At 33.9% G+C, this 27,386-nt stretch overlaps 4 protein-coding genes across 4 annotated transcripts in view; 1 reads left to right on the forward strand and 3 right to left on the reverse strand.

Annotated features, from left to right (window-relative positions):
• Positions 1–108: 108 nt before the first annotated feature.
• LOC106625403 (ribosomal L1 domain-containing protein CG13096) lies at positions 109–2,412 on the reverse strand. Its single transcript, XM_036364409.2, has 3 exons — positions 1,537–2,412; positions 1,198–1,471; positions 109–1,115 (listed from the first exon to the last, which is right to left on the reverse strand). Exons 1-3 carry the CDS (start codon positions 2,313–2,315, stop codon positions 222–224), a joined length of 1,947 nt encoding a protein of 648 aa, XP_036220302.2. The 5' UTR covers positions 2,316–2,412; the 3' UTR covers positions 109–221.
• Positions 2,413–3,058: 646 nt separating this feature from the next.
• On the forward strand, positions 3,059–4,852 carry Alg2 (alpha-1,3/1,6-mannosyltransferase Alg2). Its single transcript, XM_036364560.2, has 2 exons — positions 3,059–3,216; positions 3,294–4,852. The coding sequence occupies exon 2, from the start codon at positions 3,305–3,307 to the stop codon at positions 4,553–4,555; it is 1,251 nt and encodes a 416-aa protein (XP_036220453.2). The 5' UTR covers positions 3,059–3,216; positions 3,294–3,304; the 3' UTR covers positions 4,556–4,852.
• Positions 4,601–7,593, reverse strand: Usp5 (ubiquitin specific protease 5). Its single transcript, XM_014244748.3, has 3 exons — positions 6,954–7,593; positions 6,365–6,894; positions 4,601–6,285 (listed from the first exon to the last, which is right to left on the reverse strand). The coding sequence occupies exons 1-3, from the start codon at positions 7,435–7,437 to the stop codon at positions 4,870–4,872; spliced, it is 2,430 nt and encodes an 809-aa protein (XP_014100223.3). The 5' UTR covers positions 7,438–7,593; the 3' UTR covers positions 4,601–4,869.
• A 4,683-nt stretch (positions 7,594–12,276) lies between these two features.
• trio (trio Rho guanine nucleotide exchange factor) overlaps positions 12,277–27,386 on the reverse strand; it is a 66,548-nt gene continuing 51,438 nt past the window's right edge. The window contains exons 11-20 of the mRNA XM_036364185.2: positions 24,960–25,059; positions 23,822–24,070; positions 15,792–15,866; positions 15,559–15,720; positions 15,266–15,381; positions 15,079–15,195; positions 14,820–15,009; positions 14,619–14,756; positions 14,261–14,524; positions 12,277–13,548 (exon numbers count right to left, since the gene is read on the reverse strand). Of these exons, the coding sequence (XP_036220078.1) occupies positions 13,327–13,548; positions 14,261–14,524; positions 14,619–14,756; positions 14,820–15,009; positions 15,079–15,195; positions 15,266–15,381; positions 15,559–15,720; positions 15,792–15,866; positions 23,822–24,070; positions 24,960–25,059 (1,633 nt within the window). The 3' untranslated portion in view covers positions 12,277–13,326. The remainder of the gene's footprint in view (positions 13,549–14,260; positions 14,525–14,618; positions 14,757–14,819; positions 15,010–15,078; positions 15,196–15,265; positions 15,382–15,558; positions 15,721–15,791; positions 15,867–23,821; positions 24,071–24,959; positions 25,060–27,386) is intronic.

Here is a 27,386-nt window from a genome sequence, read left to right on the forward strand (position 1 = left end):
CTTGTTAATGACAAACATCATACTTAAAGTGTGTACAAACATTAATAACAATAAAGAATAATTCTACCACTAAATTGACTGGCAAACCTATAGCGTAAAAGACAAATATCACAAGTACTTCAGGATATTTTATTCTTATAATCCAATATTTTCAATGTGTTTCATATATATTAAAAGATTTAAATTAAAAAACCAGACTTTTGGTCAAATTACTATTGTAATTATTCATCATCGTCTTCTTCACTATCATCCTCATCTTTATCATCATCCCCCGCGCCGTCCTCATCTTCATCTTTGCCTTCATCTTCAGCATCATCTTCATCATCTTCACCGTCATCGTCGTCATCATCATCATCATCATCGCCATCCTCCTCATCCCCACTATCATCTTCTTCAACATCCTCATCTTCACCACTGTCATTCTCCTCCTCATCTTCTTGCTCCGCTTCACTATCGTCCTCATCTTCGTCGCCTTGCTCTTCTACCTTAGGTTCTTCATCTTTAGACTTACTTTTATCACTTTTATCAGAAGTTATAACACTTTTCTCAGTTTTAGCCTTCTTTGCTGGCACAACAGCTTGTTTACCATTGGCCTTATCATGCTTATTTTCTTCAGTCGTATTTGGTTCAGCGTCTATTACTGCTCGCATTTCTTTCAATTTACGTTTGCGTTCCACATCAGTTTTTGATAGCTTCAACAAGTTTCCTTCCTTTGTCAGATTGAAATTAGACAAAACCTCGTTGGTTTCACGTTTCAATTTCAGCGTACGCTGTTCACGTGGTCCGACAACATAAGGGGTCTCCGGAGGTGGTTCTGCAACACTAAGGAATAGTGGCAATGATGACGTACCAGCGATACTAATTTTAAGATATATGCCACGTATATTGGCCAAGCCGCCAGGGTACGAGTTCTTCAACTGCTCCATTACATGCATAATATTTTCAACCAACTGATCGTCCGTGAACTTGTGATTACCGATCGGTATTGATATGAGATCACCCTTTTCCAGTTGTTTGTAAGCAGTACGACGTAACGATTTCTCAATTTCTCGTTTTAAATTCTTTTGATTATCCATACGTACCGAATGGAATGTTGTACGCGGTTTTTGAAAGACCTATTGTTAAAAATGTAATTATGAAATTGAATACGATATTTTTATAAATATTACACATATACATTATATTTTTATTTTTTACCTTTCCGCAAAAACCAGATGCGTGTCCTACTAAGCGCCCATCACATAGAAAATAGTCATAGGTGTTTCCAAATTTACGCACAGTTTCAAAAGTATTGCATTCATTTCTTAGTTTATTAAATGGTATGATTGTCAGACCTTCAATACCGGCTTCACGGAAGATATCTTCATAATGTTGAATTGTTGGTTCATAATCCACTTTGGATCCACGTTGTAAATCAGACACGATGATAGCAACATCATCATCTTTATCAACTAACGAATGTTTTAAATTGCTTTAATAAAAAAAAAAAATTTATTAATTCTATGAATTATTTTAAATATAATATTTACGGCTTACAGCTTTACAATACGTTTTGGAACATTTGGTATTTTGAAGCAGGAGACATTTAAAAAGTATTGGAAATCACTAAAAATGGCTGTTTTCTTTTCAGATACTTCCTTTTCTACCTGCTTTTTCAGGCCCTTTGCAATTTTTTTCACATTATCTGCACTTACAATTGCATTGAATTTGTCTTCATCAAATGGTGGCGCCTTAAACAGACGTTTTATTGGAGCTTTTTTAGTTTTCACCGATTTATTTTCGCGCCTTTTCTTAATTTGCTCTTTTTTGTAGGCTCGTTTGGCAGCTTTTTTCTTTTGCAAATTTGTTAAAGGGGTTGCTTGTTCAACGTTATCTGGGTTAACTTTTTTGTCCTTTTTCTTTTGAACTTTGGACTTTTTATCCTTCGACTTATTTTTCAACTTAGCCGTAACTAACTTTGGAACTTTAGGAGATTCTGCCGGTGCTAGTACCAATGGACGTTTAGAGGCCTGTTCCAATTTCTTTTCAGATACCTTTTCGGATTTTTTCTTGATTGGTTCACTCGGAAACTTCTTGCTAACTTTATTTACTTTTTTTGCCTTTTCTTTTTTCAAAGGCGCCACAACTTCGACATCTTTAATAATTGTTTTTGCTACCTTTTCTTTTTTGGATTTCGGCAACTTTTCCAGTACAGTAACTGCTTTTTCTTTTTTGTTTGACTTTGAAATGCCTGCAAGTGGTGGTGCCGGCAACTTTGTTTTCTTCTTCTCGATTATATCTAAAGGTTTTCTCAAAGATTTTTGCAACTTCACCATTTTTCTCAATTAATTTTCACGATATACGCAACTTCGAAATACAAAATAATGCAAGAAGTAAACACGTGCGTCTTAAATAGTTTATATAGGGTTGTTTGAAGCACGAAATATTCGCAATATTGCCATACTCAACTAATTACAAAAAGTGTTGTAAAAGACAAAAAAGAGTTATTCGGTCATCAGCGGTACAACGAACATACTTTTCATCCGAAACATAATAAACACAACTCATAAGACAAGGAGAAATGCCAATGCATTCAAACACGCACCTTTGCCGAATTTTTCGCTTACCACTGCTAAATAATTAGAGTAATAATTCGGAATTTCATAAAAAGTCAAAATGTCATAGATGGATCTATGCAACAATATGACGAAATAAATTATTTGACTCACTTTATGGGAGACTTCACCAGGGTGGCGAAGTTAAAATTCAAAAATTTTGGACGAAAAACCACAATTTATTTTGTAATCCTGGTGTTGGGATTTAAAATTATTATTTTATTTTTTAATCCCGATGTTCAGATTTTTTTAATTCGGTATGCAGTTTTAAGTTTTTTTTAATCCGTGTTTACGATTACAAAATACAAAATAAATAATTAAAATGTTAATTCAAATATTTTTTAATGCATTATTTGCATCCCTGGCGTTAGCACATTCAAACAGAGAACGTATATTATATACGTTCTCTGTTTATTAGTTGAATAAATTCTCCAGAAATGTCACCCTGTGAAAAGTATTTTGACAGCTGAATTATTAAGAATGCATTAAACAGCTGTTTATTGTCATGTAAATACACCAGATATAAAAATATACACGTAAAGTGAACAAAATTGCAATCTTTGTTAATCCATGTCAGTGCATCAAATGCAGATTTTTAGGCTAATTGAATGACAAAATATTAGTAAGTGTTTCCAAGTTATGTTCTTTTGCAGTATTTACTATTTCCATTGAAACATTTAATTTTGATTTTCATGAAAGTAAACGCATAAATGGTACGTATTCTCTTTCTTCACCCTGATTTGGGGATTGGCGGCGCGGAGAGACTTGTAGTGGACGCAGCGCTCGCATTGAAATCCCGAGGCCACGAGGTTAGCTTCTTGACAAATCACCATGATCCAACGCATTGTTTTAAAGAAACTTCAGACGGCACTTTGCGAGTCGAAGTCGTTGGCGACTGGTTGCCACGTAAGATATTTGGACGATTCTATGCACTATGTGCCTATTTTCGCATGATGTATGCTGCCTTGTATGCATCGTTTGTAATATCGCGACGTGAAAATATTGATATATTCTTCTGCGATCAAATTTCTGTTGGAGTACCTATATTGAAACTAGCTAAAAGCCGGCCTAAAATTCTTTTCTACTGTCATTTTCCCGATCAATTATTAAGCTCACGAGAGGGTTATCTTAAAAGTGTCTATCGCGCACCTCTAAACTATATGGAAGAGCTTACCATTGGTATGGCCGATGTAACATTCGTAAATTCCAAGTTTACTTTACGTGTGTTCGGTGATACATTTCATCGGCTGCAGATGGTGCCCGACGTTTTATATCCAACCTTAAATACCGATTATTTCGACGCAATGAAAAACCAAATATCAGCTAAACAAAGTAATAAATTCGGCGTAAATGGTTGTGAAGATATACCGCGAAATGCATTTGTTTTCCTGGATATTAATCGATATGAGCGTAAGAAAAATCACGCTCTTGCTTTGCATGCCTTCCGTTTAGTGATCGATTCTTTACCATCTACGGAATCGAAACGTTGTCGTTTAGTAATAGCTGGTGGCTACGATGAACGTGTTTTAGAAAATTTGGAGCATTACGATGAGCTTCGACTGCTGGTGGATAAACTCGGTCTGCAAGAAAGTGTATTACTGCTGCGTTCTCCGAATGATGATGAAAAATTCGTGTTACTCTATAAATCAAACTGTCTTTTATACACACCCGATAACGAGCACTTTGGTATTGTGCCACTGGAGGGTATGTACATGTCGAAACCAGTGATAGCTGTTAACAGTGGTGGGCCAACAGAGACGATTGTGCACAACTCTACAGGATTATTGTGTGAGAAGCAGCCGCAACGATTTGCAGAAGCAATGTTACAAATATACAGGGACGACGCGTTGCGGGAAAGAATGGGTGTAATGGGACACAAGCGGGTACAACAAAAGTTCTCATTCGGCGCCTTTAGCGACAAACTTAATAATATTGTGGAAAGCATTATGAAACCAACCTAGACAAGAGACAGTAACATAAAAAAAGATGAATGAAAAAATTAGATGTATTACACTAGCTGTTAGCATAATGAGTTATGCCTGCTATATTGCAACAAATTTTGAAAATTTGTATCCGATTAAAATTTTATTCGTCGCGACAAACAATTATCATTTTAACAGCATTAATAAGCTTTTCTTCTTGAAGTATTAAAGTTTTTTCAGTTCTTTGCATTTAATACTAAGTGTCATACTTTAAGAATTCAATATATAATATATCGTAATAAAGGCAAGTTCATTCGAAATGCACATTTATCCAAATTCTTGGTATTTGCAATTTACTCACATCGCTTATATAAATACAAATAACCGAGATCCTTCGGAGGATTTTGCGAAAGTGCTACTTTACTATCATTATAAATCACCCATCGTCCATTTTTCAGTATGTGGCATACATAATGCCCAACTTGTGCTGAAGTGCCCATATGTGAGATGAAAGCTGCGAGCTTATATTTGCCTACACCATCCCGATACGACTTTTTACGTGTATTACCCGCGTCGTTATCAGTCTGTTCTGGTTGAATCTCATCAGTGTCCATGTCCTCAGCATGTGAAAATATCCAGTCCGTCGCGCGCTCAATATTGCCATCGGTAGCTTTCAATGCCTTAGTCGCTTGGCGTTCTTCAAAGCCCATACTCATTAGCATAGCAACGCTTTCGGGGTTCGCAATGAAATTCAGTGCTTTGCTGTCGCCCATGCCACCAGCGGGCAAAACGAACGGTTCTGAAATGTCGGCATCACCAATATGCTCCATCAGCCAATTTGAAGCTGCTTCTAGACTAATATTTTTAGTATGGAATACAGCACGTTTGCAGGCCTCTTGTGGAAAACCCATTTGCATTAGTTCGCCCATTAGATTTTCATCGAAAGAAAACTTCGGCTTGTCGTCCGTTTCTGGTAGTGGCTGTTCATTTGGCTGCATACCAGTGGCTCTCCAGCTGCTAAGATCTAGCTCGTCCGGCATGTCAACCGATACATCTAACTTCTTAGGCACCCAATCGGAGCCCAGTGTGAACTTTCGCAAATGCAACAGCAGGAAATCGGGCATATTTACTAGTCTAGTAGACCTTTTGGCAGTGGTGATGCAGTTAGCAGCTGTCGAGTGGAATTGCTCAAGCACCTCAGTTGCGAAAAAACGTTCTAAACATGCATGTAGTGGCACTTTGTGGCGCACTATATTTTTGTCACCACTATTGTTTGCACCATCGGCAGCTTTGCGTTCTAAATATTCTTTGACCTCATCTAAATTTGTGGCCTTCTCCAAAGGTATTTGCAATGGTAAACAGTAGTCGTCTCGTTGTGTATACTTCACTTTCTTGCTACTCATACACTCGACACGATCCTCCAAACTAATTGTAAACCCTTCTACTGGATTAGTTTCATGCCGCGAATTGCGTTCGATTGTATTGATAAGGTGTAAATAGAAATCAAAAGCATCTTGTTGTTGTTTCGTACTGAAATCGGGGTGATTTTTACCCACGACATTTTTGAACATAGCAGGTGAAATGCCGGTACTTTCGGAATCCAACGAATTCTCCGAAATGCTACTGTACTTGCCGGACCATAAACCGTTACCAAGTTTAGCCATTTGAATGTTAAAATCATTAGCGGGATCAGCTGGAAATGCGTTAAAATACTTCTCCGATCCTTCTCCTACATATCGCTTGATGAAGTCGGGTAGTGTGAACATTACCTTTTTAGAAATAGAGAATTTCCATTATGCCATAAACTAAAGAATTAAGAAAATGTAAATAGTGAAGATAGATATTTACCTGCATTACACTATTGATGTAGCATGAGTTGCCGAGATTTCGCATGCCGGTGTAGCCTGGGCCAGCCAGTGGCTGCAACTCACTATCACTTTCGGTCAACAATGACCATTCACCAATGCGTTGATTAATTTCCAATTCTAATTCAACCATTGACTTTTCACTTTTTTTCATGGCTGCCATATTAATGCCAAAATGAGCTAGATGTTTTTCCAGGTGCGGGTCTATAACCATATCGTCTTCCGGGTACGAGAAAACGTCAGACTTGCCATCAGCAGTTATTGTACCCAATTTAACAGCCAATGGATACCCCATTTCTCGGTAATACTCCACAGCATGATCATTACCACCGGAGCCGTCAAAGAATTTACGGCCACAAAGTATGGAACCATCGGTAAGGTTGAGCCAAAGATTATTGGTTAAATCGCATTTTTCACATTTCCAACCAGATGGCGGTATTTTCTTGCCATTATCTAATTGTATTAAAGACTCTGCATATTTTGAAACTTGACGTACCTCTCCATCCCATGTACCTTAAAGGAATATAATTATTGCATTATGTCGTTACCATTTTTTGCTTTTGATAGCTTACCCATTAGTGTTTGTTTTTCAAGTTTGGCTATAGCAGACTCTTGTGCTAGCAATGCCTCTACAGATTGGGTTACAAGTAGTGGGAATTCTTCATTAGGGAATGGGAATTTCTTATCAATATCCGGCATAACCACAATACTATGAGTATCTTTAATATCATATGTCTTATCGTTAACATCGTTATAACCACCCTCCACTCCAATAGCTAACCGGGTAATTTTGCGCTCCGGCCCTCCTTCATCGGCAGCAGCGACACCCTTTTTAGGTGTCTTCACACGATGTATATGCAGGAATACTGCATTTCCAGTCTTTTCAGCATATTTTTTTACATACTGCTCACCAAAGCTTAGAAAACTACTTAAACTGACGTAAAGTCCTGTTGGAGTTTCCGGTGTATCAAATGAATAGACACATTCATCTTTATAAATTGGTGTATTATCGCATGGTACACGAATTTTCGACAAATGTTTCTGAATCAGTTCCATCACTTTCGTTTTTACCGTAAACGTATTCCGTAAGTGAAATTTCTTGAGTTTAACTAATTTATTGCAAATATAATTGCGTTTATACTTAATATTATAACAACGACACTATTTTCGCAATTATTCAGCAATTTAATATTCCTTGACATAGAGAATGTTTTTGGATTCTGGCAATTGAAACGTTTTGGAATTCAATTGGAACAACACAGAATGTCCACATAATTAGTTATGGTTAAAATTTGTGAAATTTCTATGAAATAAATGGCTTTAAATATATAAATATACATTGTTAGTTGAATTGACCATTTTTTATTAAATTAAATATCTATTCTTTTTAAAAGTGCGATCGTCTACTCACTTGTAGTGAGTGTAGTCTGTATGACCGTAGCAAAAAGTATATATATCCGGTCGGGAGATATCATGCGATTTCCTGCTACAAGGTGGTGCAAAATTATTACCTCTATGGATGCGATTATTTTGGCGGTAATTATTGGTTTTCTGACATGACAAAATAGTTCTACGTAAATTGTGATTCATTATACATTTCTGGTTTCGGTCCTTTCTACAACATTTCGCGAAGCACTACGGAACAAGAGATAAGATACCGAATTTCCGGGGAAAAATGCGGAGAAAATGCTGAATTTTTTTAATTTACAATGTGATAGAAAGTGTTAGAAAACTAGTCATCAAACTTTCTTATGGGCAGGGAAATCTTCAAGACATCGCTTCATGCCGTACATCATAGATGCCTACTCAGCGACTGCATTACTGTATGGACTCAAATTCTGATTTGGTTATTTACATTAACCTTTCCCAAATCCTTGATACTCTTTAAATTTGTGGGGTCTTCTGAAGCAAATGCCACCGAAACACATAATACAGTAATTTACGGCAAGGCTCTACCATTTTAAGACAGAAATTATTTACTTTTTCTAATAAAACTACATTTTTATTTAATTTTATTTTTTCTCGAAGTAAAGTATCATGCCTTTATTTCCATGTTCTGCTTACTGTGAATATTTAATATTATTCTTTGTTTTTTGCTCGCTTTGATATATATGTATATATATGCAATATATATAATTTATTAATTAATTAATTATTATGCATCTTTTATTTTGACTACCATAAATACTACAATTTAATTTAATTAGAAATTGAAACAAATTATTATGTTTTTTGCGATAGACATTTTAAGAGATGTTTGGTATTTTGCTTTCACATGCAAAAATAATATGTTGAACCTTGACGAATTATTACTCAATTCAAAATGTTTGCATGTTATACGAAATTCAGTATTATTTTTATAAACATCAACAAACTGTCATCCTTTATGTGCATGTGTGTATGCACGAATGTTAATTTCAAACTTTAAAACACACATTTTGCCACTAATTCTGAGATATATTACCTAAGCTCTTTTCTTTTACTTAAAACCAGCAATTTCGTGGGGTTTCGTGTGTGTATGTATGTGGTATAACCGTGATTATACTGTAATATTATGTATATATAGTATGTTTTAATAATTTCATATACATACATATGTTATGTGAGAAACCCATTTTTATGAAAGCCAAGTTTCTCTGCAAATTCTTAGTTGATTTTAGATAATATAATAGATTATAGTTAAAATAGTAATTAAATTTATCTACAATGTTTGCTTATGAAATTTATTTTATTAAAGTCCAAATTCCAATTGGTGAGGATGTAAGGCAATAAGGAGAAAGAAAACACTATGTTAGATACGTGTTAATTAAATTTTTTTTTGGCATTGTGCTCAGTTCGTGTTGACTTAAAATTTCGGAAAAGTCTCTGAAACTGTACCATAATTAGCTCAACAAAATATATTCACATTTGAGATCTATGCCTTAAAGTCATAAAGTGTAATCAGGGCGGACATTAAATTGGCGCTCTGTCGGTATTTGTTGAGAGTGACCGACAGAACCAAGAGGAATATTGATTGTTAAATATGTTTTATACTAAAAGGATAACAATTAGAAATAACTGGTAACACTTACATAAAACTTAAGCAACTACGTGCATATATGTATGTGTAAGCATTGCCCACATACATATGAATGTGCACACAAAAATCACTAAAAATATTTGCCTGTGCATACATATTTTGTTTGATGTAATGAGAGACATTCATTATATCAAACAAAAAATTTCAAAATTCATGTGATCAAAGGTCAAAATCAATAAGTTTTGGTGTTAATGTCTATTGGTTTTTTCGTTTTGCATTTTGAATTAAGCACTTATTATGCGTTTGTAATTTGCTTGTAACGCTCTTTAGTGCTAACTACTGCACCGGCCATACAAAGATTTGTTTAAACCATGTTTTTTAGTATTGTTGTGAGAATGTTTTATGAACTTTACATACACAATTACGTACTTGCATTTATTATTATTTTTTTTGATTTATTTTTTTTTAACCCTTTTTAGTAATTGAGTAAAAAAATACATATCAATGTCCATCGCCTTATTATTACTTTCTAATATTCTTCAATTTCATAGTTTTACACATACAAACACATTTCAAGACTTTTCAGAAAAAACTTTATCCATTAGCTATATTTAAGTACTTATCTTGTATAACTAGGTGTTTATACCTTCTTGCTTTCTGTATATGACTTGCGCATTTCAGAAATTTAGCTTCCATAATTATTCAACTTGGCTATTTTATTTGTTTTGAAGTCTTTCAGTGTCTCATTTCATTTTTGTGGACTTCGAAAGCTTGATATAAAAAAAAAGAATTTAATAAAAAAATTAAATAAAAAATAAAAGAGCGCTAGTTTGCCCATAAATGTTTTAATGTATAATATACTACATTAACATAAACAAAACAAAATATTTAAATAAATTGACCGTTTTCACAACAAACCAAATCTGCTGCGTGCTATAGCCTAGTAAAGCTAGTATACTTGTATAATGTTCAAGCTTTACTAGAGATCTTATTCAATTAATTTTTTAATAATTTTTAAAGTTTATTCAAAATTATGTTAATTTTAACCAGGGTAGCCAATAATGTATTCAAAATTACTGGAATTAACATTTGAATTAATTTTTTTTTTGATTTTGTAATCCCGAAGATCTTAAAAAATGCAATCACAGACATGGAAATGAAAAAAGAATTGTAATCCTTTTGGGATTAAATATTTATTTTTATTTAATTTGTAATCCCAAATAACGGATTGCAACGAAATTTAACCACTAGTATATGATTAAAAATAAAGAAATTAATAGTTTTAGAATTTTTATTATATTTAAAAATAACATTTACATTTTTTAATATTCTTTAATCCCAAAAATAAAAACTTAAATTTTTAATCCCAAAACCGGAATTAAAAATGAAAACTTTATTTTGAATCTCAGATGTTGGTATTAGAAAAGATCGAGACCCCGATTTTAACTTCAACGAACTAAACAGATTTTCAAGGCTAAGATAAGACTTTGTGTGCTAAAATTAAATTTAAATTACATTTCTCAAAATTTTTTAAACATATTTTTTTCTGTTTAAACACATGCAGCCAGACGCAATTTTGTCGAATGGCCACACGCAGAGAACAAAATTTTTTATATTTCTAACACAAAACTAAGCTTAAACCGTTGCTGTTTTCATATTTGTAACTAAAAAGGAAAAAACTTTAATGAAAACCAATTTGATTGCAATCAACCGTTATATGCTGATCGCCTTTACCTCGCTCAATTACCTAACGTTTGATATTACATTTGATGTTTAACCTTTTGCTTAAATGCTATGCTGTACATTGTGCCCTAACCGTTAACTAATTTTCATATTTCTAAACTTGAATCACACTTACGACATTTAGAGATGCTTGACTTAAAACGTACACTTTACCTAGATATACATACATACATGTGCACTTGCGCACATACTTCGCTATTCCATATCATTTTATGACACATGGACTATTGTAATTGTCGTTAGTATTTTTTAAATTTTTTTTTTATTAAACTCAAATATTTATTTTGTATATTTAATTTGCACTTGATTATGTGATTATGAAATTATTTCATTTTGGTTAGCTTGTGCGTCGCGAAAATTATTGTAATTCAAATAATAAAGATTAGTTTTCCAATGCTTCTTCGTCTACATTTGTTACCTTCGTGTCAAACATATACGAAACAAAAAACAAACGTCAACTTCGGTTGCACTGAAGCTATTATAGCTTCACAAATAAAAATTATTCATACAAGGACTTGATTTTGAACGGTATGGCAACAATATGCTGATCGAATCACATCTCGGAGATTCTACCGCTGCTTTAGACAATAATCCATGCCAAATTTCGTGAAGATATCTCGTCAAATAAAAAAGTTTTGCAAACAAGGGCGTGAGTTTGGTCGGTTGTTTGTATTGCAGCTATATACTATAGTTGCTCGATCTGCCCGAATTTCTTCGGAGATTGTAGCAATGCTTTGGATAATAATCTGTGCCAAATTTCGTGAAGATATCTTGTCAAATTTAAAAGATTTCCATACAAGGACTTGATTTTGCGCGTCCAGTTTGTATGGTTCCGACAAATGAGCTGCTTCTTAGGGAGAAAAGGAAGTGTGCAAAATTACATACCGATATCTCAAAAACTTAGGAACTAGTACGAGTATATACAAACAGACGGACATGGCTAAATCGAATCAGCTCGTCACGCTGATCATTTATGTATGGTATATTAATTTTATAAAGTCTCCGACGTTTCCTTTTGGGTGTTACAAACATTGTGGCAAACTTAAAACACCCCGTTCAGGGTATAATAAAATGTCATCGTGCGACGACCAATGCTTGTTGGTGGAACAAAATCATTGAAATGAAACATAAAATTGCCATTTTAACTTTTTTGTATTTTTTTACTTAATTAAAGATATTTGTAAATTTATAAAAGAAAATGAGTTAAATTAAATTAAATACATATCTCTTAACAGCATAAATCACTCGTTAGGATCACTTAAATTATACAGTATGCAGCTTAAGTATGCAAGCAGCTTAAGTATGCAAGCTGTTTCAACATTCCATTTAATTATAATTTATTACACTTATAACTCTGCTCCGTACTTATCTCAGTACTTATCCATAAAATATATTTAGATATAGTTTTCTTCGCTATAGAAAAAAAATTAAAATTATTAATAATAAATTACATATAATATCGAACGCATATAGCATGCGCTTTCACTTTTTGGATAATTCCACACTAGTACTAACTGAATTTGTTGAAAAATTAAAATTGCTTTAAAATAGCTTATACCTTTGACAACAAATTTTCGGTCGTTACAACGCGCAAGCGTAAACAAATATACAAATTATGTTGTAAATATGTAACAGTTTGCACAATAACAAACGCATTTTGCTGCATGCCCGACTTATGTACATACATAAATACAGCCAGACTAACGACTAATACTTATTGCGAAAATCATATATAGACATACATAAAAATGCACCCGCAGCACTAAAACAAAGGGAATATCGTTAGATAAAACTAATTTGAAATTGGCGAGCGTTTTTTATATAGTCTTTCTCTCAACTAATACAAAGAGGGTACAACATGAAGACATTTAGCATACAAATAATAATAACTGTTAGAATATAAAAGCGTGTGTGTCTTAGTACTTCAATACAAACGCTTGGCGCCTCACTTTATAAACACTTTTGACTTTTGTGCCACTTTTAACTTTGCATTTCCTCTTAGTATGCATTTTTACTCTTTCATTGATTTAAAATTTCGCTTTGCCATGTTCAAGCACATATTTCTATCTAAGTAGATTTCAAATAGTGTTCTATAAATTGTTGTTTTGTCTTGTGGCAAATAATTGTACATGATTGCTATTTTGTTGTTTTTGTAGATTTTCATTTAGGTTTGTTTGTGAATTTTAATTCTGTTGTTGCTGCTGTTGTTGATATTCGATTGGGCTGGTTAAGGCTTGCATTAAATCAATTTGCTTCTGCAGTATATTGCGTATGGTGCGCAGCCACTCGTTGGTCAACTCCACGGTTGACGCATAGCAAATTATTTTCAAGCCCGGTTTATTTGGATCGGTCGATTTGAGCTGAAAACGATTGTTTTCCAATTCTTCTAATTGCATTTTGTTGACCTGGAAAATACAATTTTTTATTAAAAAATGAAAATAATTTATTAAATTGAATTTTAGTTTTTTATTGTTATTGTAATTTGCAATTGATCTATAAACCGACCTAACCATTTTAATCACTTTGGGTAAGAAAATTAATGAATTAAAGAAAAAATAATAAAAAAAACCATAAAAATTAATATATTGTTCTAAAAGGTCGAATAGTTTTTGTGGTTATTTTATTGCAAAATTAAACTTAATTTATATAAAATATTATTTTGAGCAATCCAAAATCTTTTTAAACACTGATTCGATACAGTTCAACTGCATACACTCTTATATTTTACTTAACCAAAGAACTAAGCTGATGTGTTTGTGCGATTTTTACGTGTATTTATTCAAAAATTATTTTTAAAATGAGAGACCTTTTGAGATTTCGAATATAAAGACTTTGCGTATGCGTGTTACAAACTTCGCCGCAAACTAAACATACACTGTTCAGGGTATAAAAACACATTAAGTCAAGTGTAGTGAGTGAAATAGATGTGTAACAGTGTTTTAACAAAAAATTGTTCTCAAAGTTAAACAATAATTTCAATGATGACACAAAGGATTTTTGAAAAATCAACTATTTTTCGAACTTAAAGCTCAATTTACCAAGCTAACTCTACGCTAACATCTTAAATAGAAATGTTTAGTACTTTTCACACACAAATAAATTCGAATTTCAACCCACCTGTATATGCGAGCGATAGGTGTATGTTGGACTACTATATTGTAGTTTCTTGCCATCGATATCCGCGAAAATTATGCTCTGCTCAAAAAAGAAAACATAAAGTTCACGCGGTTTCTGCAACATATAAGCATTGCGATCAGCTTTTTCAGCATCAATGCAGTAGAGTTTGTCATGTAATAGAAGTTTTCCTTGGGAATTGATTTTACCCTCGAATTTTTGTAAACGACGCAATTCCATCGCTTCATTAGCTTTCTTACAAATCGTCTGAAAGGTTCACGAAAAGTTTATTAATGTCAATATTGCAGCGAAAATCGATTTTTTGCGGTTATTTAAATAAGAAAAAGAGTAGAAAACTTACACTCATAATGCACCTAGCGTCTTCGACGCCAACCACTTCGGCATCACGCCCAGCGGCGCGGGCATATTTGGCAATCTCTTTGAATAACAATACATATTTCGGCAATCGCTGCACTGGTTTTATGAGCAAATCGTTGAGCTGCGCAAAAATTAAAGTTTTTAGTATAAATATTTTGTTTTAAAGCTATGATTAAACACTCACATCCAAGCGGCTACCTAAATTCTGTCTGATTTTGTCAAAATACAGCAGGTGCATGGTCACAATATGATCCGATACGGGCTTATTTTGAAAATATTTATTATACATTTCGAATTTGTTTTCATAACGATTCATTAGGGGGCCCAGATCGGAGGGTGAATTGCGGCAGCGCACTAACGCCTCCAAAAAGGATCTGTAGGAATGAAAAAAATTTTTTTTTAAACAATTTCGCACATTTTTTGCGCTGTTGCAGTTGACTCACTTCTTATGCCACTCATAGATAGCTTCAATGTTGCCAAAAACCATGCGCTCTTTGCCGCCCTTCAAATCATCGGGTTTGGGTATATCACTTTTGGGATCCAGCACCTCGGCTAGGTAACTGCGGTTGCAAAGAAAACAAAGATTTATGCAAAGTTCACGCTTTCGGTGCTTAAAAATCATTAACTTACTCATCAACAATACTCCTCAAGTCCTCAATATATGACTTTTCGGTGGTTATTAACTCATCGATTGCGTATTGACGCATTCGAAGCGCACTCTCAACATCCCTGTTCTCGGTATTGCGCTGAAATTGAATAAATTTTGCTTTAATTATAATATAATCACTCGTAGTTACCAAATTGCTAAGGAAGTGTGTTTTTAATTATTAGAAGAAAGTGAAAACTCGACTATGATGCAATTTTATTTTAACATGCAATCGATTGACCTCGAGTTAAAACTCATTCATTCGACTTCGACTCACCTCCTCATGGTTGTAAGAGTTACTGTTATCGTAACTGTCTGTAGCATCGGTTTTCTTACCAACTGTGCTGCAACCGTTGCTGGCGCAAACATCTGCATTGTTGCTATTGCCGCAGTTGTTTACGTTTGGTTTTAATATTTTCGATTTCTCCTCGTGTTGTTCCTGTGGCGCGGGCAGGAAATAAGCAAATTATTATTGTTGGATGCTAAAAACTATGACAAATGTACACGTACCGTTTTCTCTTTGACAATTTGCTCAATTTCTGACAAATCTACGGCGGGATTCCCTTCCATTTTTCCAGCGCTAGCCTATAAATAAATTAAATGATAATAATATTAATTTAATTGTAGTGAAAATGTGTCTAAAAATCGTAATAAAGGTTTATATGTGTTATTTAGTTATTTAAAAACAATTGGAAGCGATTATTGGTGATTTTTTGGGGACGATTATAGTTGGAGTCTCACGCGACGATGAAGTTTGAAGATGTCGAATTTAACATGAAATTAAATACTTTTTTTTAATAAAAATTTTTAATTATTTGCACTTTGCGCTATTTCGAAGAGCTTATGAATTTTTAACAAAATCGTATAAATCTTTAGTTCAAGCAATGAAATATAGTTTTTAATGTGAGACATCGGCATGATAAATCTTCAAATCACAGTGCAAACGGTCCAACTCTTTATACGCATAAGTTTCACTGCAGTCCAATACCGCAAAAAAAAAAAAAAAAACACACACACACAAAGCAAGCCACATAAAAACAGAGAGAACGATTTGTTTGTGAATCTGATTATATACTGTCGATTTTTATTATGAAAAAAATTGAACATCGAGTTTGCCTAAAATTTTGTGTTTTCAATGGAATCACTACCTAATCGTTGAAAATGTTGCAAAAGTCTGCACTACTACAAAAGAAGTACTACTTTATCACACAAGTATTTAAGTATTGCAGGGGATCTCTTATGGATCGACTCAACACATTTTGGTTGATGTTTCGTCGAGTAGAGGTCGCAAAGGAGATGCTTGCTGTGAACCATATATTTATAAAACGCAATATTACTGGCGACGAGACGTAACATTACTGGCTTATGAATATGATGTCGAAATTGTCCAACAATCTAGCGAATGACGATTCAAAAATGAGACGAAACAGAAAAAAATCAAAATTCACTGATAGAAAGTCTGTAGAAAATGAAAACTTGGATGGATACTCGTAGATAATAGAAACTACAAAAGAAAATTGTTTTGAAGGTTATTTTACGATACATCTCTCCACAAAAAAATTCGTGAATTATGAATTGAGTCTCAAACCAAAAATATTAAATGGTAAGTGCGGTTAGGACGTGGGTATCAGTGAGTACTATGTGTCTTACTAAGTAAAATATGGAGAAATGTCACAAGAGACACTTTTCGCAAAAACTTTCGGACCATTTATAGGACTACCGTATTATCTGGACGTACTCAATCACTTTCTCTCATATTGCCTTTACAAAAATAACTTCAATAGAAATAATTTATGACCAAAGCGAGTTTAAAGGCAATAAGTTTATAAATATACAATTTACGGAAAAGTCGAGCGATCGGGGTCATATACCATATACATATGTGGTCTATGGAGTTTCTTTAGCACTTATTTTTTTATACTAGGTAAGCTGATGAAAAGCGACCTCAGCCATTGAAAGCAGAACAACACAACATGTAATTAATAAATATTAACTCAAGAGCTTCAAGCAATGGAAGTTTTTGCATTGACAGCAAATAAATAAACAGTTCGCATAGGCTGAAAATTGCGCTCATTCCTTCGAAAAGTATGTGCATGTGTGTAAGTGTGCACTAAAAAGTATTTAATTGGCTGCACTAAGTAATGAAATGAAAAGCATCTGAAAGCGCGCGTTTCCTGTTTTCCATTCTTTCTTAATGTACACCCACAAAAGCACTTACACAGGTGCACACTACTTCACACACAGTATGCATGTGTATGTAAATATATACAAAAACAATTTCGTATTTCTCTACAATGCGCCACTAAAAATATACGCACGTATTTATTGTAGTCGCGTCGCATATGACAGCGTGTTGCTGATGTGATTTGTCGGTTCGTAATTAAGTGCGTTCTGTGTGCACTCACTTACGAAATGCACCAAACAACCAGACAAGTTGCCTATGAATATGTAAAAAGTATTTTGTGAATGACAAGACATTACATTATTGAGCGTAGGCAAGTACTCGTGGAGGTAATGATTGAGAGCAGCTAATTCATTTCATGCTTTTCTCGCAATAAATCAAAACAAATTGTAAGCTGTGGAGGGTGAAGTGAAGCGAAAGGTGTAAGAGGAGTGTTTAAAATTGGTAGAACAATAAAGAAAGTGACATGCTAGAGATTTTCTGAGAGAGCAGTGAGTTTTCACAGCCTCGAACTGAAATTTGGTCAAAAATGCCGAACTTGAATTTTCTTCGAAATATTTTATTTTTTTAATGAGCTATATACAATAATATATAGCTATGAATTCGTATAACATTATAAACTTCAGTGGTATTTTATGGTTTTCTTAATTGTTTTAGGTAAGCGTTCAATGGGAAGTGAGCATAGAAATTTAAATAATTTAAAAACATTTTGTTGAAATCGGTAATAAGTGCTTCATTTACAGATATGAGTTAAATGCTGCCTTACTTACAGATAATATAGATAATTTGGCTAAAAATATAGACTCTTCCGATCCTGAAATTCGGATTTTTGGTCCGTACTCATACTCCTTCGAATAAAAAATTCAAATAGTAACCTTAAATATTTAATTACGAAGGCTTGAAGGATATTTTGTTGAAACAAAGAAAACTAAATTTAAAAAAGCACAAATAGATTTTCTGCGCAAAATCTTGACTCATTGACTCTTATATTCATCATATAATACCAACTGATCAATTTTGCCACGCACTGTTAGTACATTTTTAGATTTTCTGGATACAAATTTTTTATATAGTCTTTGAATTGCGCTCCTTAAATCAATTCAAGAGTTTCAACAATTACTTCAGTTTTCTTCCAATCCTTTCTCAATCCTCTCATGATTTTTTTCGGAGCAGATGTAGATTCATAAACGAAAATAATACACAAAGAAGCTGTTTAAGCGGTGTTTTTAGTTTTGTTTTCTCATTTTTTTTAGGAGCATTTGTTTTCTCTTTTTTTTACGATCTCTAATCCAGCGAAAAGTTTTATACACAAATTTTCCAGTCACCGCCATTCATACACATCGTAAGCTGGATCTTTTTTAGTAGCAGGGAGACTTTTATAGACTTAAGGAGCCATGTTTTATGAGAGTCTTGAGAGCCAATTAAAAAACAATAACCAAGTAAAATTTTTAATAACAGTTATTACTTTGCAATCAAATAAAGAACAAGTAGGTTTGCAATTTTGTAAACATGCGCTATCGTGACGTCATCACATCAATTGATAACTATAAAACCGCTAAAAATTGATTAGCAGGAATCGCTGCTCTCTTAAGCGTGAGTCAGTAAAAAATATACCATATTTATGGGATTGGCTTTACATTTGAACATAAGCAGATAAGTTTAAAATTTTAGCATTTCGTCAGATTTGATGCAGTCTACTACAGATGTTTAGGAGGTCATCCCGTGTGACGGTTTCAAAAAAATCGTTTTTTTTGCATAAATCCAATCTAGAGCATTTATAGAATGAGCTGGTAAAGTAATTTTTCATAATTGAATGTAGTTGGAAAGTTTCAGCATTCGAGAGTAAGGTCTTTAGAGCGCGTGGCCTACACAGCTGAATTTTCAAACCTGCTTTTCTCGAAACTATATTTTCTAAATTGGCGTCCACGATTTCTCAAAAACGGTGCCATCGATTGCTTTAAAATTTTAATGGCAGATTCATCACACTTGTGGCTATCGTCCAAATCAGGATTTTTGAAAAATATTGAACACTTTTTTCAGAAAAAAAATAATAGCCAAACATCATGAAACATTTGGGTTTTATTGTTTAAAAGCATTTAAAAAATTTCATTTTCAAGGTTTGTTAAAGATCCCAGTTCCGGCGATAGCCATTTACTAACAGATTTACATGCAATTTGTTTTTTTTACTTTACGCTAGCCAGTCTGCTGGAATCATGTACGCCGTTTGTCTACCTTTTTTCAACACGGGTGCCATTGGAGCGCTAAATCTTGCAATTAACAAAATATTTTTACTTAAAAATTCAAAGTTACAGGTAAGAGCTGAATAAATATAATATATAGTAAAAATTTGGTAGCTCTGTGTTTTTTCATTTCACTGTAAAAAATTCTGAAAAAACCTTTAAACCACGGGATAACCCTCTTAAATCAAATCAAACATGCTGCCATTAGTTGGCATTTTAACGGATATTTGGGGTTCTGGAATTGCAGACAGGCACATGCAACTATTCACTTGAATTCAGTGGTGACTGTTATTCAGCATCTCTGTTTAGCGCTAATTCCGCACTTTTTTGAAACTATTTCAGCAAAGAAAGTAATACTTTGGTGTTTACCAGGACACTTTTTTCGAAGCTTTACACATACACACATTTATTGTAGCTTCTTAACGCGCTTATGAGACTTACTATAACTGTGCCGAATACACTGTGCACTTTGCGACGAAGCTTTCGCCAAACACTGCGGTCTTCGTATGCCAGCTTCTTTTATTTTGTGCGCGCAAGTGGTCAAGCCACTTGTATTGTACACTAAACGACTACTAAATTAATAAAGAATTTTTTGTGAACTCTTTTTTGAAAGTGCACAATTAAGTACAGTGATTGGTTTTACAATTTATAAATAGCCTTTGTGGGCACACTTAAAAAATAAACACTTTTTTTGTTTCTATTTCAAAAATTTTTTTCAGCAATAATTAAAATTCACTTATCCCAAGCACGCGTGAAATTCGCCAAAATCGTTTTGAACGATGCGTTTCGCGTAAAATGTACATAAATACTAAAGGCTACAGAAAGCATTCTGACAGCAGGGCAAATGCGAACTGAATCGCTTGCGAGAAATATGCGTTGTGGTTCTCACACCCGAGCCGATCGGTTCAGCTCAGCGCCGTTTATGAAATAGCGTGAGATGAGTGCGACCGCTGAAAAGCTAAATTTTAGGCAAATAAAAAGTCAGTTGCATATAAATAATATTGTAAGTATGAAATTATGTGCCTGAGTTTGCGTACATACAAACATCTATAAATACGCTGAAGCAAAGGCAAACAACTCATTAAAAAATAATAAATGTGCGGAATGACTGACTGGCTGACTGACCCAATGGCAACCGTGTACGCGCATATATATAAAAATATATTTATTTATAAATATATATAATATGTGCGTGTATGTTTCTACCTGTCCGTCTATATAAGCTTTATGCTTTTCACTAATCAAGAGCTCAACAAGATTTAGTAGCTGCGGGTGTTTCCGCTGCTTCTTTGTTGTTATTATTGGGCATAAGCAAAGTGTCGACTGACCGCCTCTCTTCCTTATTATTCGCCTAGCAGTTTATAAGTGTACCGTATTAATATGTCCGATTTGTCCTAATGCGGCTAAGTGTGTTTATTTTCAAATTAAATCCTCATGATTTCAATATTTTGAATATGAAATTTGGTGTTTCACTACAAATTCTCTTTGTTTTTGCTTTTAGTTGCAAATTTCAAAGATGATTCAGCTCTAAAAGTGAAGGTTTGTTTGTATAATGACGTGCAGTGGCCGTGCGGAAAGTGCGATAAATATTTAGACGATAACATTCGATGACCTTTTTTCAAAAAAATGCCTGTTTACATACATATATACATTTATTTGCATAAGTTTTTCTTTAAAAAAAATTATGCATAAATTCAAGAGCAAATATTAGTGGTTTATTCGCCCGCAAGTGTGTTCTAAATTTACACATACAAGGCAATATAACTGCAAATATACATATCATATATTTATGTATGGGCTTGCAAGTGTTTGTGCGTGCGTTGGTATTTTTTGCTGGGAGTGGTATTTGGCAAAACGCCTACGACACGCCAGCGTGTAGTTTTTTTCATAAAAAAAATTTATATAAATATAAAAAACACACACACACTTGATTTGAAATATAAACAAACAAAAATTTTTGAACATAGGTTTGACCAGCTAATTAGACGCCTAATTGGCGCTAAATATACGGTGAACGACTGACACTTGTTTTAGCCACTTAAAGTAGGACACTTAGCAGAAAAGCGGTGAACCATAAGATAATTTTGAATGAAAAAAAACTTAAGCGGAAATAAATTGTACCACAGCGACGCTAAAAATATTTGTACTAACAGTTGCTATATGGTATATAGGTAACATAAAAAGTAATTACAAATAAATAATTGATGAGTTAAAGGACGAGCAGAAAACGAAGTTTATTGAGTTATTTTGAAGAATTCTGATAGTGAAGGAATGAAAACGAATTTAGGGCGCTCTTAAAGGCAGTCAATAATTTTTTAAATCGAAATTGATTAGATTTTTAATTTTTTTGAAAATGAATCGAACTTCAATTTAAGATCACTAACGAAGATTGAACTTAACTTATAGACAATAGAGGACTCAATGACTATACTAAAAATTTCCATTAAATAATGCATCCAAAAATAATAAAATATTAAAACACATAAATTCGTTCCTTTTACTACGATAAACGCTTGAATTGCCAAATATCGATTAAAGTTATTCACTAAATAAATTTTAATTATATTTGAAAATGTTATCGATGACTTATTAGTAATGTTCACGATATAATCACCGATCATACAGTATTTGAAATATTAAATAAAACTGATCATAAAAAAATCAAATAAATATTGGCATTGAAAGCCAAACACTAGTCAATTGGGTCACCTTATGCAAATATGAAATTATTTGAGTTGTAAGGCTATATTTATTTAATGTCTTCTTTTATTAGTTTTTAAGTGGGAGCAATTTCTTTGTTTACTACAAATACTAAAATTTACATGACGACTTTAGTGCCAATTTTATGAGTCTACGGAACTTTTAGTTTACAAGTGCGAAATGCTCACACCATTATGGAGATGCTTTATTCGAATTAAACACGCAACAACTTGTGGCGCATGCATGAACAGAGACAACGGCCAGCGCCTTATAATAATAAAATCACTGAAGCACACAGAACAATATAAAAATGAAATTAAGGACAAAAGCAGAGCAAACAACTACTACTGGTAAACAAACTAATCTATCGATGGTACTGGAGGAAAAAAATTTGATTCGCAAGGTAAGAAAAAACATTGCCGAGACAACAGAAAGAAATTGTCAAGACTATGTGCTCCCTGCAACTTCAAATTCAATGTTTGATAAGCGATTGATGGCTCGCAAAACTATAAGTTATATGTTCGGCGAATTTAGGATGGTAAAACGAAAATAAGCAGCTCAATTGTAAATGAGGTCTTGAAATAATATCTACAATACAGCAACCGTAGCCAACCTAGTTTTAATTACCAATAAAGCCATCAAAATAAACGAAATGAAATGTAATCGAAAAAAATCGCCACAAACTCCTTTTGCCTATCGAGGCGCAATACACTTCGTTCCTTAGAATACATACGCTTTGATAGATGAAATGCTGTTATATGCCTTTGGGGAAATTACAAAAACCAATAAACAAAAACGGGTGCAATAGGACGCATGAATAACGCTTTTTTCAACGAAATTGAAAACTAACCATTACTCATTTCTTATCAAAAAGGCACAAATAATAGTCTGTACGAGAATATCGTCAAAAAATGCAGTCTACTTCATTTTGAGAAATGACATTTCAACAGAGCCACGGCGAAATGTTGAAGAATGTGCGAGGCCATAAGACATAGCGACACTTGTGATAACACTTTCGCAGCATAAATGACGAATTGTTCCTTTGGACATAATTAAATACACAACATTTTTCTTAAGAACATTAAGAGCACGCAATTTTCTTTGGCAAAACCATTGAACTCTTTTAACCTCAAACTTCCAAGTATGAAATGTGCCACCGCGGCGCCATAAGTAATGCGATGCGCCAGGATAATACATTAAGAGTTTATGGCTGGCTAATCATAAATGTTGGCTCTTTTGCATGGGAAAAGGTCTGGTGTACAGCAATAACTAAACAGCATACCGACTTATGTACACGCCAAGAGAGCACAAGGTCGGAAACTACTAAAGTATAACTTAAATTCATTTCAACCATCATTGATGTCAAATTATCCACTTCCGGAGAGTTCACGTCGAATTTTATTTGTCAATTGACTTACCAAGTTTTTGGAATTCTCTTTGAGATCCTTGGCAAACACGGGCGGACCGTTGGCCATTAAGTGGGGCTCCTGTAGCGGTTTCATTGGCGGCGGTAGCTCGAGGCCAGCTTCTTCCTCGGCCTCGTACTCGGCTGCTTGTGCGGCATTGGCCTGTGATGTCGCCGCCGATGTGCCATAATGACCCCGACTGCTTGCTGTGGCTGAACTTGAAAGGTTCTTCTCATCCTGTTCGCTTTGTTTTTGTGTCAACTAAGTATGGGAGAAAGTATTATGAAAACAAAGAAATGAATTAAATTAAGTTTACTGGACACGAGTGGATGTAACAAAGGCGATGACATTGCTTTTATTGGTTGTGTCTTTTGAATTATCAAGGAAAGTATACTTTATATATGGCTACATATACATTTTTTTTCCTTGGAGCATAAAGTAGTAAATTGAAATTCTCAATTCAAGTTGAAAATATGGTAAAGATAAAGTAAATAATCGGTCTCATAAAAAAGTGATTGTCTGAAACTTCTTTTAGTTATTTTAGGCAGCTTCTTCATGTGGTTATTAATACACAATTCGCTAATTGGCTAAATTAAGGTACAGTCTACAATTATTTTCTGTATTTTACGGGCTCAAGTGATATTCCAAAACTATAACAAACTTAGTCAATTCAGTGCAGAGATATGAAAAAAATGTTATTCCGAAAAAATCGACATAATTCAAATTAATAAATAAAGTTAATTAATGGCATACAATTTGTTAATTGACGAAATTAAGCTGCTATCTGAAATGCTCATAATCTCTATCTATAATTGTTTTAGAAATTTTAGGGGCTTCAGTTGCAGAGATATTAATTAATGTTTTTTTTTTAAACTTCTGCGACTAATTAAGTCAATTTAGCGTTAACAATTTGCTATCTGGAACGCCGCTTATGCATTTCTATAAATAATTTCTGTATTTAAAGAGTTGCATTGATGATCATACCAAGATTTTTATTCCAAAAAAGCCACAGAAACTTAAAATGACTAAATAGTCAATTAAATGGTCATAACTTGTTAATTGACTTAATTAAGGGGCTATGTGAAAAAAAAACCTATAATTCATTTCTACCATAAGTATTAGGTATAATGCTTTTTATTTGTTTACTTACTCTTAAGCTCTTCTCTGAGGATTTCTTGGTAAGTGGTTTTTCTGCTGGTGACTTCTCGTTCTTGTTCTGTGAGTGTTTGCGTAGAGGAAACCATTTTGGCCTACGAATAGAAAAGTTATCGAAAGGTTAAATCGTGCAATAAATTATTATAAAATTTTAAATTAAGACTAATCTAAATGATTAAAAAACTCAAGATATTAGAGCCAACACGTCAAATGTCAATAAAGTTCCAGACACATGCATCTGTTTTCGAGTGTAATTAAAAGACAATTGCGGAAGTGTTATTTCTAGCAAAGTTTTAACGGATGATTCTAGCATTCAATAGGTTGATGAGGGCTATATTACGCTGTGCGAATCGAGGCATAATTCTGATCGAAACATTAATAGAGGATACCTTGGCTTAGTAGAAAAAAGGCCCTCGTTTGAACTTTTGGAATGACGTCTATTCGATAGGTGATGAGTTCATTAATCTGGTAGGTAAATGTTTTTATTAAATAACCATATATCGGCGATAGGTATTTTAAAATTTTCGTATGTTTTTTCTAATATAGAAACTAAATTTACATTAATGTAGAGACGTTTGGGCGAGCTTGGGATCATGAGTTGTCTCCGGTCATCAAAAGAATCTCACTGAAGAAATTATAGATAAGCTATCTACAGATAATAAGATTTTTTATTAAAAGAAAGAAAAACAAAAAAATGATATTTAAGTACAGGAAATCGCATTAAACTTTCGAGAATTTCAAAATTCTTAAACTTTTGCATAAATTAACGGAATTTCGGGCCAAACTTAATTTCTTCAGAAGCATAAACATCCTTCATAGTTGGCACATGGTGGTGTGCCTTACATGCTCGGACGCCTGCCCCCACACATAAATGCAAAGTGTGTGTGTGAGCGGTAGCTATGCAGGAGTAACATTACATCAACACGCTGCTCACTCGTTCAATCATTATATTGTGTGCGCACAATTAAACGGAAGGAAAGAAGGAAGCCATAAAAAATGTGGAAATTAAGTCCGGAATTGGATGGTTGACTGCACCGTCTCATTGTCAACAACATTTTCCCCCACATCTACACATATCTATGCATATATGTTAGTACATACGAGTATGTGTGTATGAAAATTTATTTACAAAAGTTACTCGAACTAGATAGGACAACACCAAAAGCGTCACAAAAAACACATTAACATATTTTCAACAATGCGACCCTGTAGGGAAAACTGGGTAACCTTGAGTATTGAAAATAATTTACAAACTAGTGAATCTGGCTCCTATGGCTGCGAAATAAGATTCAAGAAAATATCCTTCGATTAATGTATTGGAAAAAACTGATGGAAAAAGTCTTTAAAATAACACAATCGACGGAATTCTCTTATTATGGACATGGCTAACAGACTCAGCTCGTCACGCTGATCATTTATATGTTTACAGGGTCTCCGACGTTCCTGCTAGGTGTTAAATCTTAAAATACCCTCTTCACTGTTAAGAAATAGTTTTATCGGCACATAAAATGTAAATGGTGATTTCGCAGCATTTTCTAAGTAAAATGTGCTCAGTTTCCAATCTCCAGATGCGAGCATAACAATTGCACTTATCGAGCGACTTTAAGGTCCTAGTTGAGAAGTGATAAAAATCGAACAGTCGTATGTATTAACAGATCGAAAAGGGTCGAGAAAGATGTGGACGATATATCAACTTTACAATAATCAAAGAACACACACTTTTTAAAGTTAAATTTTCCTGCAGGGTAGGTATAGAAGAGCAATTATTTCTTATTTATGTATTTGTCTTCGGTCAACTAAAATGCTGGTAGCTGATATACCGTTTAGCCTCTAACACCAACGCCAACAACACGTATAAAATCGACGTCGCTTCCCCTTCCATTTACATACTCTGGACATGGATCCACTGTCCGTACAACATGCTACTCCTCCGATAATGTGTAGGAGTTTTGTGGCACGAGTACTGTGCGCATTTGCCACACGTGTGCGGTTTGTACATACAAATGTGCCTAAGTACATACTAACATCTATGTATGTATGTATATGTGTGTAAATGTTGGGGGTGTAGTTTGAGGTCGTCGCCTTAGTCATATATTTGGCGACTCATTAGTGGCGTGTCGAACGCGTCTATTGTGGTGCGTTCATCGTCTTGAAAGTTAAGTAAATAAGGATGTGTTTTGTTTGGCTAAGCGCCGACAGTTCACATGTTAATTTGTGTTGGGCAGAGCATGAGGCAAAACGACAGTGGTGGTGGTAGGAGACCATGCGTAAAAAAACAGTAGGCGATATGCAAAACGTAAAATATGTAAACGACCATATTTACTAAATGTCAATAAATTTATTCATTTGAAGTATTTTCATTGATATGCGCGCCTGGGTGTGGTAGATGATGATGAAATTCGCTTTTGCTTAGAAACTATTT

The sequence above is a fragment of the Bactrocera oleae genome, chromosome 6 (assembly GCF_042242935.1).
Source record: "Bactrocera oleae isolate idBacOlea1 chromosome 6, idBacOlea1, whole genome shotgun sequence".
Classification (NCBI taxonomy): Eukaryota; Metazoa; Arthropoda; class Insecta; order Diptera; family Tephritidae; genus Bactrocera; species Bactrocera oleae.

Excerpts from the sequence above, each read along its gene's own strand:
- LOC106625403 (XM_036364409.2), bottom strand. The coding sequence starts at position 2,315 with ATGGTGAAGTTGCAAAAATCTTTGAGAAAACCTTTAGATATAATCGAG. Across the intron at positions 1,472-1,536 it reads CCAAAACGTATTGTAAAGCT|CAATTTAAAACATTCGTTAG; the intron begins GTAAGCCGTAAA and ends TTTTTATTAAAG. Across the intron at positions 1,116-1,197 it reads CATCTGGTTTTTGCGGAAAG|GTCTTTCAAAAACCGCGTAC; the intron begins GTAAAAAATAAA and ends TTTTAACAATAG.
- Usp5 (XM_014244748.3), bottom strand. The coding sequence starts at position 7,437 with ATGGAACTGATTCAGAAACATTTGTCGAAAATTCGTGTACCATGCGAT. Across the intron at positions 6,895-6,953 it reads TGAAAAACAAACACTAATGG|GTACATGGGATGGAGAGGTA; the intron begins GTAAGCTATCAA and ends TATTCCTTTAAG. Across the intron at positions 6,286-6,364 it reads ACATCAATAGTGTAATGCAG|GTAATGTTCACACTACCCGA; the intron begins GTAAATATCTAT and ends ATTTCTAAAAAG.
- Alg2 (XM_036364560.2), top strand. The coding sequence starts at position 3,305 with ATGGTACGTATTCTCTTTCTTCACCCTGATTTGGGGATTGGCGGCGCG.